This window comes from Ptychodera flava, chromosome 8 (genome assembly GCF_041260155.1).
Source record: "Ptychodera flava strain L36383 chromosome 8, AS_Pfla_20210202, whole genome shotgun sequence".
Taxonomy (NCBI): Eukaryota; Metazoa; Hemichordata; class Enteropneusta; family Ptychoderidae; genus Ptychodera; species Ptychodera flava.
The window spans coordinates 40,800,570-40,818,396 of record NC_091935.1 but is presented as its reverse complement, the minus strand read 5'-3'; the positions used below and the strand labels follow the sequence as shown (position 1 = coordinate 40,818,396).

Sequence of the window (17,827 nt, the reverse complement as noted above, 5' to 3'; positions counted from 1 at the left end):
AAAATAGTTATTCTCTACATAAACACAGCGGAGCTATATCGGCCGCTAGGTCGCTTGTTTTGTTAATTAATGATGCACTAGGGTCTTCATTTAATATTCTGGCAATAATCATATGTTTTTCTGTGCACATCCAGTAACACCCTTTAGTTGTCAACCAAACAGTACACTCCAGTCCACTTCTACAAAAACCTAAACCAAACAGCCCTTATTAGGGCCACAACATCCTCAAAAAAACAGAACTAATGTTCAATTTAAGTGTCTTCATGCAGGAACTTTTGTTCCATTTTTTTTCCCAAGTATATATCAAAGCATTGAGAATCTTGTGCAAGAGCAGTTTGCATGAAGGTATTATGTGCAGTATGTTTCCTAAATGTGGAAAATGTGCAAAATGAAAAGACATCTGTCAAAACAGTTATCAGTATGCCTCTAATGTTAAAAGTAGCATTTTGAAAGAAAATGTAGTAAACACGGACAATTTCCATGGGGACTGTGTATGGATGGGAGTGATGACACTGGTTATGCAAATTTCCATACCTTGTCTGACATTCTTCTTTGACATGTCTTTTTGTCTGACTCAAAGAGCCACGTCACTAAGGGAGGTTTATGGATCGACAAAAGTACAAACTGAAATCACTTCATTTTCCAAGGGGGCTTATTATTGAACAGGGTCTTATAAGCAGAAGAGTACTGTAATAGAAGTATAAATATCCCTAAAATTCAATGAAATTCAATACAGAAGATGAAATGCATATTTTGCTATATGCCATTATCTCTACAATATCATGCTGCATTATCCGTAATGATCTCAAACAGTGATGTCAGAAAATTCACTGGTATTAGAGACGATAAAGTACATTCACAGATAAAACCTTGCCATTCAAATACATACAATGATAGCCTTACATTCTGAACAATGTCAGTAGGTGTTGGAATAATTTCATTACCAAACTTTCTTAACTGCTTGATGTACACTAACTCGAGATACAATACTATACTATAAATGTACAGCCTTCATTGGGCAATGTCTTTAATTCGTTGTCAATATCATAAAGGAATGCAGTGTATTATCAGATATTGTCTTGCGTGATATTTTCATTTTTGAAAGTAACATTATTATTGTATATTACAGGCATAAATCAACCATCACAAACACCAGCTTTTCCACCACCTCCAAATCTGGTACATGAATATAACCATGGCCGTCCTCTAGCAGGAGCAGCACCCCCAGATTTCAGTAAACCACCACCAATGTTTGGTCCACCTGGTACAGGTGTACCGCCACCTGGTAGTGGTGTACCACCCCCCGGTGCTGGTGTGCCTCCACCTGGTGCTGGCGTACCACCCCCTGGTGCTGGTGTACCTCCTCCTGGTACAGGTGTACCACCCCCTGGCGCTGGTGTACCTCCAGGACCACCTATTGCTGCACCACAGACTTTTATGATACCTAGTGATCCAAATGATCCATCATTGATGCCTAAAGTACCATACTTTGACCTTCCAGCTGGACTTATGGCACCTTTAGTTAAGGTAAGATTTAATACCATCTTTTCATTGCCAGCTTAACACAATTGTGCACATGCATTATTTCAAGAACACTAAATTACTAGTTTTCATGGTTTTAGTGCACTTGTTATATTCTTGCTTTTTACCAGCTTATTGAGATGAATGGAGAGAAACTGTACATGTGTTATGCCTGTTTGTTTCTATTGACAATGGATTGTATCATTTCAATTCACAATTAAATGGTCTTTAGTTTTTCTGTGCATGTGTATCTGTATGTGTGTATAATATGGCCCTGTTAAAAGAATATGTAGATGTTACTAACATTCACATAATGTTATTGATTGCAGTTAGAAGACACAGAGTATGAGCCATTAGATTCCGATGACATTCGCTTACCACCTCCACAACCACCTACAGAGAGACTGCTGGCTGCTGTTGAAGCCTTCTATGCTCCACCGTCACATGAAAGACCAAGAAATGGGTCAGTATGCCAGTTACAGTCCTTGGTCATTGCAGTGTGTGTTACAGTGCTGCTTATCATGACTATCAGTAATCTAGTGCAGTGCTTAGCAGTCTCTATGTACCTATGTACATGTTTATATCTGTCAGCATGCGGAGCTTTGTTTTTGTAAGTTTGACAGTGTCTGTCATAAGGCATAGTGATGGAGGCAAACATAATACTGGTACATACAATGCATGTTTCCCTTCTGTGAAACTCAAAATGAGTTCTGTTTTACAACTGAGGACAAAATGTTTGAGAGAGCAAAATTGATAATAAATTCCCTCTCAATATCCCTTGCAATGTTCCTTTCTTCCAAAGAAAACAGCAAGGAACTTAGACTGGTGGTTTACAATACAGCCTTCTGCTTTCTTGGTCTGCTGTCTTCCTTCGATCTCTCTCATTTTCCAAGCAAGTTATCACTATTCAACTTTGGAGAATATATTGCTGCGATATGTTCACATTGAATGTTACAAATAATACATCTGTAATCTCTATGCAGGAAGTAAATAAATGAATACATTGCAATGGATAGTGATAGGGACTTATCAACTTTGCTATCTCAAAATTTTGTCATCTGCTCTAAATTCAGTACTTGTTACCATGATAGAAAGTGTGATGGGATCGGCTCAGTGCTTTATATGACAACCCTGTCTAGTCATACCAATGATTTGTACAAGTTTATGAAAAGTGAATAAATATTAATTGTAATTGTGAATGAATTAACTTTTGAATGCTGTAACATTTTGTTGAACAAGATGATAATTTCAGATAAATGATGTATGGACAAACATGGTTTCTTGTTGGAGAAAATCTCATCATATGACATCATCAATATCTGATATTGATTTTCATTATGTGATGTAAATTCCAACAACAGGGATGGCTGGGAACAAAATGGATTGTATGAATTCTTCAGAGCCAAACAGAAATATGCAAAACTCAAAAAGGAACGTGAAGAGAAAAACAGAAAAGGAGGAAGATCATTTAAATCCAAATCAAGATCAAGATCAAGAGGGCGTTCACGTTCACTATCGAGGTCCCGTTCAAGGTCTCGTTCAAGGTCAGGGTCTCGTTCAAGGTCACAGTCTCCAAGGAGAAGACAAAGGTATGAAGTCTTTGACAAAAGAATATTGTGTATTCACATGTGTACTACAGTTTACTTGCATAGGAGTATGCATACTATGGGTATTTGTACTGTAGTGCAATACTATCGGTATTTGTACTGTAGTGCAATACTATCGGTATTTGCACTGTAGTGCAATACTATCGGTATTTGCACTGTAGTGTAATACTATCGGTATTTGCACTGTAGTGTAATACTATCGGTAGTGCAATACTATCGGTATTTGTACTGTAGTGCAATACTATCGGTATTTGCACTGTAATGCAATACTATCGGTATTTGCACTGTAGTGCAATACTATTGGTATTTGCACTGTAGTGTAATACTATCGGTAGTGCAGTACTATCGGTATTTGTACTGTAGTGCAATACTATCGGTATTTGCACTGTAGTGCAATACTATCGGTATTTGCACTGTAGTGCAATACTATCGGTATTTGCACTGTAGTGCAATACTATCGGTATTTGTACTGTAGTGCAATACTATCGGTATTTGTACTGTAGTGCAATACTATCGGTATTTGTACTGTAGTGCAATACTATCGGGATTTGCACTGTAGTGCAATACTATCGGTATTTGTACTGTAGTGCAATACTATCGGGATTTGCACTGTAGTGCAATACTATCGGTATTTGTACTGTAGTGCAATACTATCGGTATTTGTACTGTAGTGTAACACTATCGGTATTTGCACTGTAGTGCAATACTATCGGTATTTGTACTGTAGTGCAATACTATCGGTATTTGTACTATAGTGCAATACTATCGGTATTTGTACTGTAGTGCAATACCAAAAACATTATGCCATAACCTTATGTTAATGAACACTCGTAACCAGGACAACTTTTGTTTGTAAACAATTAGTATCTTACAAGCAAACCATAAATGGTCCTCTGCAAGCTGTACTACTTAACAAGAGAAACATTCATCTGCACAGGAGATTTCAATGATGATAACTATGACAAAGCTAATTACTCTACATTTTTATCACAGAGAGAAAATCACATTTCTGAAAGTGATAAATTTAGAACCCAGTGTTATCCTGTGTTTCTTTCCCTTGCAATCACACCAGCACCACAGGCTCCAGCTCCAGCTATTTCGCAAAATAATAATAGTTCAACTGTGTTTCTTTGGTGCTTAGAGTTAAATGAAGCTGATTTAAATAAACTTGTGACATGAGTAGCATAGATGTTGACACATTCATGGTGACACCAAGATAACAAACAAAAGTTGATAAATGAATGCAGATACTGCCAACTTGTAAGTTGTACATCACAGGTATAAATGCAATAGGTGAAAAATATGGAGGGGTATTTTTGTTTTTGCAAAGCTGTGACTGCATCTTTCAAGAGTTTTAGCAGTGTCTGCTGCATGTCAGTGTTTTTGAGAAGTTTACGTTACATTAATAAATAAGTGAATTTAACAGTATGGTAACATTTTCATTGTTCTCTATTATGTTTGGTGTTATGTTGTGAGGAGAACAGTGGTGAATAATATTTTTATATTTTGAGGGGAACAGTGGTGAATAATATTGTTATATTTTGAGGAGAACAGTGGTGAATAATATTGTTATATTTTGAGGAGAACAGGGGTGAATGATATTGTTATATTTTGAGGAGAACAGTGGTGAATAATATTGTTATATTTTGAGGGGAACAGGGGTGCATGATATGAAATCTCAAGAAACATTATTTACTGGCTTATCCTGGTTGACTAAAAAAATGGGAAAGGTAGCATTGTATTGGTAATATAGATATAAGTAAAAGAGGATAGAGGTGCTGAAAACTGATATTGCAAAACCAGGCCGTTTATATGTGACCTTGGCAAAGTTAGAGAAGTCACATGGTAATAGTATACAAGTTGATTGGTCTACATTTATCACAGTTGCATTTACCGTACTCGTCCGAGTATAAGCCCCCCCCCCTACTGATTTCAGAGGATTTTTGAAAATGCATTACATCCGTGTATAAGCCCCTACCCTAGTGTAACTCAAATAAAGAAAGGTTAGGAGAGTATATTTGGTCATTAAACTTGGTAAAATTACTTTTAGATAATAAAGAAACTATTAAAAGATGTTAAAACAATGGAAACTGGAGTTCCCTTGACAGCATCGTAAGGAAAATGACACGTTTTTCCAGTACTTTCTTGATTCTTTGACCCTGCTCACCCCTGTCCCCTAAATAGAATAGTCTCACTCACGTCCGCTATTGTTTATTTCATTCATGACCACGATGTTTTCATCCTCTAAACATGCAGTTTCTTTTTGTTTGAAGCAATTATCCTTTCATTTGTGAAGACTTTCCTGGTGACTACTACAATTTTCACTGCTATGTTGTTGTTTTCACAAGATGTAGACAGTTTACATGTAATACTGGAATGTTGAGTTGCCTTTCCGTGTAGGCAGTACTTGCCAGTTCACATTACTGATACTGTTGATTAGCACCATACATGACGTCTTTGTTTCAAGTTTAGGGTTTTTTTTGACGCTGAAATTTCACCAAAATATCACTTCTGTATTCAGAGATTGTATAATCAATTTCTTTGGATGTGTAAGTCGATTTTGAACGCGATAGAAAGATCTAGTGGTGTTGAAAAAATCATGCATAAAATTTGCATAAATTAGCGTCCATGGCAGATAACATGGGGTTGCTCGAGTATAAGCCCCTCCCCTAGTTTTGCGGTCGTTTTGTGTTGCCGAACCGGGGGCTTATACTCTGATGAGTACAGTATCTTCAAGCAGTTAAGTTTCATGGTATCAGATTACAGTTTATATTTTCATAGTTTCATAGTTTCATAGTTTATTGTCATTTACAATCGTATAAAGTCAATTTACAGATGACATAACAAGTAGCAAAATGACAATTTTTGGAGCCAGAAAAATAGCTATCAGCTAATCGAGTCCGGCCCCATCTCTAAAGTTTACATTTCATATATAGATATTTAAAAGCGCTCAGTGAGTTATATTAAACAAGAGAAGAGAGAAAAAAAAAACCCAACTTTTACATAACTTTGTAGTCTTGTAACAAAAGTTGTCTTAATAATCTTCTAAACTGATTTCTTGATGTGCTCATCTTAACGGTATGCGGTAAAGTATTCCAAAAAGTTGCACCGATGTAAGAAACCGCAAACTGGCCTGCAGTGGTGCGCATTTTGGGCAAGGGTAGATTGGCATCAAGTTTGAATCTAGTGTCATAACAGTGATCAACCGTCTCAAAATATTCATTCAGAAAGACAGGACATTCTGATGTTTTAAATCGAAAATAAATATACAAACAAGTAATTTGTGGAGTTTATACACATCTAGTATTCCTAAGGTTGAGAATAAGGGTGAAGAGGGTTTCTGGAACCCAGAGAAAGTAATTGCTCGTACACACATTTTTTGAGCAATATGAATAGGCTTTAGGTACGATAAAAACGTACTACCCCAGACTTCAAGTCCATATGTTATATTCGGCAAAATAAAAGCATTATATAGTGAAACCATAATATTTCTTGGTACATAATTTCTTAATTTGAAAAGCATTCCAACTTTTTTCCGTATACATTTATTTACTTCGTTAATGTGTGCTTTCCATGTGAGATGTTTATCAATTATCACTCCAACAAAAGATGCCTGTAAAGCCTCGTGTATTGTACTATTTTTTACAGACAGAACACCTTTGATTGATAACAGTTTACGCCTGCTGTGAAAAACTACATAACTTGTTTTGGCAATATTTATCGTCAACATGTTAGCATCACACCAGCGTGTAACATGCCTAAAGTGATTATTAACCATATGTAAATCTATATCGCTTTTATCTGATTTTCAGTATTGCTTTCAGAAAACATAGTGCATTGTCACCTTTCATTTCCTTTCACTATTCCAGGAGTTACTCCAGGTCACGTTCTCGGTCAAGATCACGTTCTAGGTCTAGGTCAAGATCAGAATCTAGTTCACCACCATACTTAAGAAGCTCCAGGTCTCGTTCAAGGTCACGATCTCCAAAGCCAAAGCGCAAAAAGTCAAGAAGCAAGACACCTCCTGCATACTAGTAAGTACAAAGTAAAGTTTGTGTAACATTTGTTTACAGATGACGGTGAAAATCCCATGTTTCAACTCAATATATGTAATTACTTAATGAATGGACAACTTGTGGAACCATAGATTAGTTGATAACTGTAGTGCTGGAATTGATAGAATATGAAATGTTTGGTAGACAACCTACCCTAAATATTGGAATTTATTCAGTTCAGTTGAAAAAAATGAGATGTAAGATTTGTGAATGCTATTATATTGACACAAAATGCAATGCTACTTTGGTGGAGTTTGGTAGTAATTGTGAAATCTATGGCTAAGTCTCATTTCAATGATATTGTACAACATATGGCAAATCATCAGAAGGATTAATATTGTATACACAATTATTCCAAAGATTCTATAATATCTGTCATTGGAACTCTTTCACACGTCAACCTTGTCAATCAGATGTCATGATTTAATGTTGAATAGAGTAAAACCAGACACATTATAAGTCAGATTCCACCATAATACAACATATTGGGAAACACAAGTGAAATGTGGTAACATATTCACTCCATCAGTTGATGTGATGCTAACATCATGATGTACACATTTTAGATTTGCAAGGATTCTGTTCTGTTAATATATTGTACATGAGATGAAATAGCAGTAGTAGAATTGAATAACTGATTTGCATATCCACATGTTATAGTTGTAGTAGATAGAATAACTGATGTGCATGTTGACATGTCACAGGGTGGATTCACTTTTTCATTGATGACCTTTTAGATATCACAATCCATTTATAAGCTTGTAATTTATCACAATTGCATTCATCAATGCATCACGTCAGAATCCAATCTTTTCATGGTTGTTGAATTATTTGTCAGATGAACAAATGCAAACAGGAAGTACAATTATTCAATATTTGTCAAGAGATACATTCATTACCATTACAGCAGTTGTATGAATTGTTTGAAATTTATACTGAAATGATTGCCAACAACCAATCATTAAGCCAGATCAGTACTCATCTGTTAAACTAGACCAGGGGGTGTCTTCCCTATTAAGATAATTGTCAGCAAATCCAGTACTCAGCTGTTAAACTAGACCAGGGGGTGTCTTCTGTATCAAGATAATTGTCAGCAGGTCAGTACTCAGCTGTTAAACTAGACCAGGGGGTGTCTTCCCTATCAAGATAATTGTCAGCAGGTCAGTACTCAGCTGTTAAACTAGACCAGGGGGTGTCTTCCCTATTAAGATAATTGTCAGCAAATCCAGTATTCAGCTGTTAAACTAGACCAGGGGGTGTCTTCCCTATCAAGATAATTGTCAGCAAATCCAGTACCCAGCTGTCAAACTAGACCAGTATTGATTATGATCTGTTAGTTATACATTTATACAGTATTAAGGCCATATATCTTCATTTGGTGTTGTGTGACGTGCAGTAAAGCCCTGTGTGTTCGGTGTTGTGACATGCAGTAAAGCCCTATGTGTTCGGTGTTGTGACGTGCAGTAAACCTTATTCATTACTGTATGTAAATGTCCTCTAATTTCTTTTTTAGTCAACAGCCATTTTACACACATTATACAAAGCAATCCAAATTGGATGAAAGCAACAAGGGACATCAGCTGCTTACTAAGATGGGTGAGTAATAAATTATTTGATTATCAAATGTAACGGGTATTATTATAAACATTAGGAAAGTACTGGTACCAGATATGAGAGTGTGTGCATTGTGTGCATGATAAAACCTAAGGTTAGGCTGCTAGTATTCTGTAAAGCAGACCATAGCCAATAATTATCCCAAGGCATTTACAAAGCAATGCTGAGTGCAATGAGGAAATGTTCATGATCAATACAGAAATCATCCCTGTATATAAGCATTATGAGAATAGAAATTTATGTCCAAAGTATTCATCTGAGTAATTTACATTGAACTCCGATTTGAACAAAATAAACACTATAAATGAATAACTTGCAGAGATCAGGCAGTACGATGGATGACTGCATTGAAAGTGACCATCAGGTTAGGGTGTATGATGGACGAGTGCATTGACAGTTACCATCAGGTTAGGGTGTATAATGGATGACTGCATTGACAGTGACCGTCAGGTTAGGGTGTATGATTGAAAAGTGCATTGACAGTGACCATCAGGTTAGGATGTATGATGGATGACTGCATTGACAGTTACCATCAGGTTAGGGTGTATAATGGATGATTGCATTGACAGTGACCGTCAGGTTAGGGTGTATGATTGACAAGTGCATTGACAGTGACCATCAGGTTAGGGTGTATGATTGACGAGTGCATTGACAGTGACCATCAGGTTAGGGTGTATGATTGACGAGTGCATTGACAGTGACCATCAGGTTAGGGTGTATGATGGATGACTGCATTGACAGTGACCATCAGGTTAGGGTGTATGATGGATGATTGCATTGACAGTGACCATCAGGTTAGGGTGTATGATGGATGATTGCATTCACAGTTACCATCAGGTTAGGGTGTATGATGGATGACTGTATTGACAGTGACCATCAGGTTAGGATGTATGACAGATGACTGCATTGACTGACCATCAGGTTAGGGTGTATGATGGATGACTGTATTGACAGTGACCATCAGGTTAGGATGTATGACAGATGAGTGCATTGACAGTGACCATCAGTGACCATCAGGTGTATGATGGATGAGTGCATTGATAGTGACCATCAGGTTTAATAGGGTGTATGATGGATGACTTGCATTGACAGTGACCATCAGGTTAGGGTGTATGATGGATGACTGCATTGACAGTGACCATCAGGTTAGGATGTATGATGGATGAGTGCATTGACAGTGACCATCAGGTTAGGGTGTATAATGGATGATTGCATTCACAGTTACCATCAGGTTAGGGTGTATGATGGATGACTGTATTGACAGTGACCATCAGGTTAGGATGTATGACAGATGACTGCATTGACAGTGACCATCAGGTTAGGGTGTATGATGGATGACTGTATTGACAGTGACCATCAGGTTAGGATGTATGACAGATGAGTGCATTGACAGTGACCATCAGTGACCATCAGGTGTATGATGGATGAGTGCATTGATAGTGAGCATCAGGTTTAATAGGGTGTATGATGGATGACTGCGTTGACAGTGACCATCAGGTTAGGGTGTATGATGGACGAGTGCACTGACAGTGACCATCAGGTTAGCGTGTATGATGGATGAGTGCATTGATAGTGACCATCAGGTTTAATAGGGTGTATGATGGATGACTGCATTGACAGTGACCATCAGGTTAGGGTGTATGATGGACGAGTGCATTGACAGTGACCATCAGGTTAGGGTGTATGATGGATAATTGCATTGACTACACTGTGACCATACAGAATATCAGTTGTTGTACCTAGTTACTACCATTATGTTACAGTTGCTCTACTCAGCAATACAGAAATGCAACCATGTGTTTTAGCTTTAATAATTAGATAAAGATAAATTGTTAGATTTTCTCTATTAATTTCTTGCCTGTCTTAATTGAACCATTGTATAGCTTTGCTGTGTACTCACAATAGAAACAACCTCATTGTATAGATTATGTCATCTTATGTGTCTGTGAGGATAGAAATTGAATGATGAGATAAGTTGCATTAGATGTCAAATGGATGTGGTATCTGTTTTATCATATTCAGGTTGGAGTGGTCAAGGTTTGGGTGCCAATGAGCAAGGCATTGTTGACCCCATCAAGGGTGGTGATGTCAGGTCAAGAAATGACCAATTCAAAGGTGTTGGTATTGACATAAATGATCCGTTTGAAAGTTTCAGAAGAAGTAAAAGTTATTCATTTATTGCAAGAATGAAAGCTAGAGATGAAGCAAGAGAAGGTAGGTACAGACTGTGTATGATCAAATACTTTCTGATTTTGCATATTAATGTCAACCACCACATCACAGATGCAAGCGTAATCAAAAACATGTGTTTAGTTGCATGTATTAACAATTGTATCTAACTCATTTGTGTAACTTTGATAAATGTTACGTTGAAGCAGATGATGTAGAATAGCTTTGTATCACAGTGACAAACAAGGATTATCTTAAACAATATGGACCTTCAACAAACATACCCAAATATGGAAGAAACATGCCCAAATATGGAATTGAGAATACCCTGAAACTATTAACATGTGAAGTTCCAGCTGGTGTAGTTTTCTATTCATATAAGTCTGACAGTGTCAGTTTCCCTGTAATAATCTCATGATTGGTGAGTGCTATATTTGGGAACTTGCAATGATGTGGCAAGTTGTGTAGAAACACCACTTATCAAATAAGGCTCATTTGTAGGTACACGTGGTCACTGGTATTGTGTAGAATTTAATATTCCCGGATATTTCATGGAGATTAATAGTCAAAGCTTTGTTTCCCTATTCTGATCAAGTGATTATAAACCAAGGTTTTAATTCTTGTACTAATAGTAACTCTGTGTCTTTTAAATATTAATATACCCGGTATTTATTTAAAACCAGATGACATTTGTGTTTGTATTGAATATGAATAAGTCTGCCACCATTGAGCATCATAAAGTGAATATTTTGGCAAAATCTGAACCATCAGCCCAACAGAAGGATAGGCAATGTTGCTAACCTGTAGACATTGCAAATATCTCAGGATAATAATTTGTCAGTATATCAGCACAAATAATTATCCAGCAGAACAATATGATAAACTATCAATGCAGTATTTTTTAATATTTTATTGAAATCAATCATTTTGTCATCCACAGTAACAAAGAAGGAATGAGATGAAGATAGAAGACAAGAGAATTTGTTTACGTCTTTTGGAAAAACGAAAATTCACAATTTTTGTTTTGTAATTTTAGTATATGTGTTGCAAATAAAGTAGACAGCATTTCCTTAAAGTGATACTTTGATTGATTTAATGAATGACGGATGAAATGTGATGACAGTGTGAAAATAACTGCCTAGCCCATGCAGATATTAATAAGTTACACTATATGACGGCTATTTCAAGATATTAAATGTTGCAACCAATAAAACTCAAATTGTAGAGAATCAAAATATGGGTATATAATTTGCTATACTTTGTCTTCGGAATTGTGTGCATTTAAATTGCATGAATAAAAAACTTTTATGATTGTTCATATACTAGTTTTTAATTCCACTCTGGGATGCTTTTTGAAGGGTGATGCATCTGTGTTTTAATTCAAGCTAGCAATAATAGTGTACCTTGGTGTATCAGTAATTACACTGCTGGTCCCACTGTGTCTCAGTTTAAGGCTCTATCATTAAGGTGTGTTTTTGCAGCACCTTAATTGGCCCTATCCTGTAATTATACAGCAGCAAAGTTTGATTTCACCATAAGGTCAAACACAAAAAAGAAGACAAAAGTCTCACAATTGCCATTCATCTGATGCAGTCACTTTCCCTCTTCCTGGTACTCACTTTTCAAGTGATGTACAGTATTGACAGATTCTCTCTCATACTCTTGTAGTTGGAAGATCAAAGAGTTGGAAGAATGACAGGAAATGTCTATGATTACTCTTTTAGAAAGAGTCTTTATAGTGTTACATATAAGATGTATTCCTTTGGTGTACAATGTCTTTGCTGTGATGATCTTGTTTCTTGATTTGGCCCCAGCTTTATTGTAGGACTTAATATTGTTCGTTTTAAACATGGCTTATTTTCATCTCAAAGGATTAGTTTGGAATCTACACTCATCTACTATATTTTACTTTATTTCCAGACATATGAATTTGTATAATTACAATCTGGAAGTATTTAACAACTTTTGCTTTACCAGATGTCAACAGGACTTTATTAAATACATATGTCTGTCTAGCCAGTTTATGTTTAGGATATGATTGAATTTATTTCACATCTGTGATAGAAGAAATGGTTTTTAAAATCATAACTTTGAAAAACTATGTGACTTTACCTGACATTAAAAAATGAAATTTACTCAAATTTCTCTCATAAAAATGCAAGTACATATCAAGTTGCATTTGTTTGTTAGATTTCAAGTTCACAGATTTTTTAGCTTTCAGTGTATCTTAGTATCTTAGTAAATGGTTCATAGACATCTTTTATTTGTTTGTAATGTCATCACTGTATAAACAGCCAATATAATGATTCAAATCATCTCTGTATCAACAGTCAATACAATGATTCAAATCATCACTGTATTAACAGCCAATACAATGATTCAAATCACTGTATAAACAGTCAATACAATGATTCAAATCATCACTGTATTAACAGCCAATACAATGATTCAAATCATCACTGTATTAACAGCCAATACAATGATTCAAATCATCACTGTATTAACAGCCAATACAATGATTCAAATAACTGTATTAAGAGCCAATACAATGATTCAAATCATCACTGTATTAACAGCCAATACAATGATTCAAATCACTGTATAAACAGCCAATACAATGATTCAAATCATCACTGTATTAACAGCCAATACAATGATTCAAATCACTGTATTAACAGCCAATACAATGATTCAAATCACTGTATAAACAGTCAATACAATGATTCAAATCATCATTGTATTAACAGCCAATATAATGATTCAAATCATCACTGTATAAACAATCAATACAATGATTCAAATCATCACTGTATTAACAGCCAATACAATGATTCAAATCACTGTATAAACAGTCAATACAATGATTCAAATCATCATTGTATTAACAGCCAATACAATTATTCAAATCATCATTGTATTAACAACCAATACAATGATTCAAATCATCATTGTATTAACAGCCAATACAATGATTCAAATCATCACTGTATTAACAGCCAATACAATGATTGAAATTGAAGGAAAGTTTGAATTGTTTGACTTGAAGAAATTTTGTTTTAGTGGACGTTTAGTGAGACTAAATGTAATTAAAACAGAAATTAAATGTACTTATAGTTTCTTAAACAACTTTGCAGCTTTCAGCAAAATAAAAGTTGCATCTCAATTAGTGTTTTGCAGAAAAGATAAAACAGCATAAAAACCAAAAAAATTGTTTTGCCCTTCAGAGTAATATGTGAACGTGACCTACCATTTCAGCAATGTTTCCATTGCAAGAAGTCTTAAATGTAAGATACGGAGAAATTGCAACTCTATAAACCTAAATGTACAGTGCTCAGCTTATCATAAAATATGTTACTCTGCTACAATATAAACCTTGTGACCCATCTACATATATGTTGTTATTTGACACCAATCATGCAACCCAACACCAAAAGACTTGTACAATCAAGAATTTGTCAATTTGATGGTTGATTTTACCACCAATTCAGATAAGACTATTGGTCTACACTGTTCCATGCAGTTAACAGTCATTGCCAGTCATTCTTGCTGCAAACCAAACCATAAACACACAGTCCGTGCTGACACTGTATGCCTTAAAGATGATTTGGCGGAAATGAACTCGTATTATGTCAGCACAACAGCCTTATCCAACATCACCACGAAATATCTGTGAATTGTAGTACTATTATATGTACTCAGTAGACTAAGTGTAGATAAGTCATTGATTTTCCTCTTGTTCCAAAACAGTTTCCTGATTTTCTTCAGTGTCCAACACAGATTCCTGTTTATCCAAATCCAAGTGTGTTTCAGAAATGGACACCTTTTCCAATATTTCTGGATCCAAAGTGGCAGTACTTTCCTGTTCACTTTCCTGTCCTGTGTTCTCTTCATCAACTACTCCCTGTTGACTTTCTAATAAACCATCTTCCATTTCACCATGTTGACTCATTTCATCTTCATCCACTTGGATACTCTGCTGGCTCTCAATAGACTCTTCATCTGCAGTATCTTGTTCTACCATCTTCATATCAAGATCTGCTAGGGTTGTCTTCATGTCATAGGCCACCATTATTGCTAGTATTGTTAATGGTTTGTTGTTCAGGCTGTGGATTCGTAGAGTTTTCTGTCCACTGGTGACAAAATGTGACACATAATGGGTCATAATTCTGGTCCATCCCCAGTGTGTGTTGATAACCCTAGAGATTTCCAGTTCATTATCAATTGAGATACGACCTTTACCACATACTGGACAACCAATAGTTGCTATGGAAACTGTTGCCAGGAAATCACCATAACGGTCAATGTTCAACATGAAAACAATATCTTTATTAGCTTTCTTGCAGCTCCAAGCAGTCTTGTTTAAAAATCCAACAGTTTCTTTGATGGTAGTTGACGGTTCTTCATCGACATAATTCTCTGTAAGGGTCCAGCCATCTATGTAGATAGGTTGTAGCTGGGTTGGTGTATTTGCCAAGGATGACCAACAATGAGGGTAATTTATCCGTGTACTGTCAAATAGTGGTGCTGGAATGGTATTGGAAGCCCTGGTGACATTGTTGATTTTTTCCAAGTATTGTAGTTGGTTAGTTGGGTTTTGAAGCAAGTTATGGACAATATTCAGCAACAAATCTCGGAATAAAGTCACAATAAATAATGCAACCATGTGATGAGCTCGGCGACTTGGATGGTAGTAATCATAGGCTGACAGATAATGAGAAAAACCTTTTCTGATATCTCTGCAAGTAGCATTGCTTAAATTAATCGACGGAATTTTATAGTGTTGACTCAGTAGTCTGCTTCCAATACGTTCATTTGTCACACATCGTCTATGCCATAAATTAATGGCATTGATAAAATTAATGTACATAAGTTGTGGTTTTGATGGTTGCTGTAGGATGTATCGAGTCAGTTCTTCCTGTGGATATGGTCGAAGTCCCACTACATGATCATTGACTGCCAGTTCCCAGAATACAACATCAACTTCTTGAAGGTTGATGTGATTATTAATGCAATAAGAGTAGTATGCACTGTCAGTTGCTGCAACGATACCGCTATGAATCTCCACAGTTCTGTTCATCATCAGTTGTAGGTATGACGCTAAAATGTTGTAATAGATATACTGATCACCAGCCAGAACTTTACCCTCTGAAATAGACCCTCCAATAACACCAATTTTTAATGGTTCTCCCGTGAACAATACTCGCAGTAATGTAGCTTCCAGCATGTCATATTTCATGTCTCTGTTATATGCTGATGCCAATGTATCTTGGTCAATTCTGTTTGGTTTATACCGTTTCAACAAGTACTCATCTGCAGCCTTGATCCCTCTGAGCACCCTGTGTAGAATTTTACGAGTCACATTTTCTTCGACTTTGATGACAGCAGGTTGGTATTTCATGACACCAGTATTTGCATCAATGCTGTTCTGAAGTGGATAGTCGCCCTGTACAATTGTAGCTTTGTTCATAGTGTAGGTGGTCAAATACACAGCTACAATCAAACCCATGATTAACATTATCACCAGCCAATCTTTGATCCGCTTTTGTCGCATTCTTCGCATTTGGAATAAAAACAAAAAGAAATGTCTCACAATTGCTGAAGCATAATGTGTACCTTGAAATAGTTCAACAAAAGGAACACTGATATTGTTCTGATTAATGACTCTATGATGTGGCAGAGAGTGATTGGAAGGCTGTATGCTGGCTTACCAAAAATTTATCCTGATGTACAAGGAAACAAAATGCTTCCATTTGTCTCTCAAATAAAAATCTAAACAGTGTTGAATATTAAAAGAGGAGCCCTAAACTATGGTTACCGTAATATTCAGTGTCCGGTTAAGGCAATGTTTTGTTTGCTAAAATACTGTACAGTAGTACTCTTCTAACTCCTCTAGATGCTGATAACATAGCTGCTGTTGAAAGTTTTAGTTAAATTATCTGTGTGTTTGACTGTCATAACTACACCACATATGATTTCACTCAATTTTAACAATGAAAAAAAATTGCAACGTTTATTTAATTCATTTGAAGCAACAAGCATATAGATCAAATATGATGTAATTTTCCTGTTTACATCACTGGTTGCCTTTAAGGTATGGTTACACAAATAAATACATTGAAATGAACTGTGAGGCACTGAAATACATGGAAATATTTGTGTTTCAGTTTTGAGCATATGATAGACAAAAGTGCCAGCCATTGCTACTGTCTACAGCGCTTGTAGAAAGCAGATGATTCCAGTCTAAGGGCCATCATTGTTATAGGTGTTTGATCCACATTAAACTTCGATCACAAGATTTCACTCTCTGAAAGATCAGCAAACAGGCAAATATCACTTCAATTCTGTAGTGAAAAAATTCATCTGCTTTTCACATTAAACTTGATTTGCCGACTAGATTTTCAATGACATTCAGGAATTCGTATCTTCAACATCAATGTCAGAACTCTGCAATAGATTATACAGGACAAACCTTGCATTCTGTAAAATAAATGTATGCAATTCTAGACAACCATGTTGAAATTACGTGTACAAAGAAAGGCGTCTGTTGCATTATGAATGTATATCTATTGAGAGACACTGTCTTCTAATTTGAAGAGCTCCAAACAAACTTTCATAACTAATTAGTGATTCCTATGTGGTATGTGACATATCAATACAAATTTCATACCTGAACATGTTGGCAGTGGCGAAGATGTCAAGTTTTGGACAGCAGAAGCACTTACACTGAGATGTTGGTTGCCTACCAGTGTGACCAGACACAGATCTACAGTCTATGTGATTAGACAAAACGTGCAGTGGCTGTGATCAGCATATAGTCCTTTGAAATATATGATGTTGCTCTCCGCTCTGCATTTAGCATTT

General features: G+C 36.1%; 2 protein-coding genes across 3 annotated transcripts in view; one reads left to right on the top strand and one right to left on the bottom strand.

The window, feature by feature from the left end:
* LOC139139351 (calcium homeostasis endoplasmic reticulum protein-like) overlaps positions 1 to 12,045 on the top strand; it is a 26,246-nt gene extending 14,201 nt beyond the window's left edge. For both annotated transcript variants that reach the window (XM_070708231.1, XM_070708232.1), the window contains exons 11-17: positions 1,130 to 1,527; positions 1,851 to 1,984; positions 2,883 to 3,110; positions 6,998 to 7,162; positions 8,697 to 8,779; positions 10,820 to 11,011; positions 11,907 to 12,045. In XM_070708231.1, the coding sequence (XP_070564332.1) occupies positions 1,130 to 1,527; positions 1,851 to 1,984; positions 2,883 to 3,110; positions 6,998 to 7,162; positions 8,697 to 8,779; positions 10,820 to 11,011; positions 11,907 to 11,923 (1,217 nt within the window). In that variant the 3' untranslated portion in view covers positions 11,924 to 12,045. The remainder of the gene's footprint in view (positions 1 to 1,129; positions 1,528 to 1,850; positions 1,985 to 2,882; positions 3,111 to 6,997; positions 7,163 to 8,696; positions 8,780 to 10,819; positions 11,012 to 11,906) is intronic.
* LOC139139352 (uncharacterized) lies at positions 10,947 to 17,827 on the bottom strand. Its single transcript, XM_070708233.1, has 2 exons — positions 17,634 to 17,827; positions 10,947 to 16,518 (listed from the first exon to the last, which is right to left on the bottom strand). The coding sequence occupies exons 1-2, from the start codon at positions 17,639 to 17,641 to the stop codon at positions 14,685 to 14,687; spliced, it is 1,842 nt and encodes a 613-aa protein (XP_070564334.1). The 5' UTR covers positions 17,642 to 17,827; the 3' UTR covers positions 10,947 to 14,684.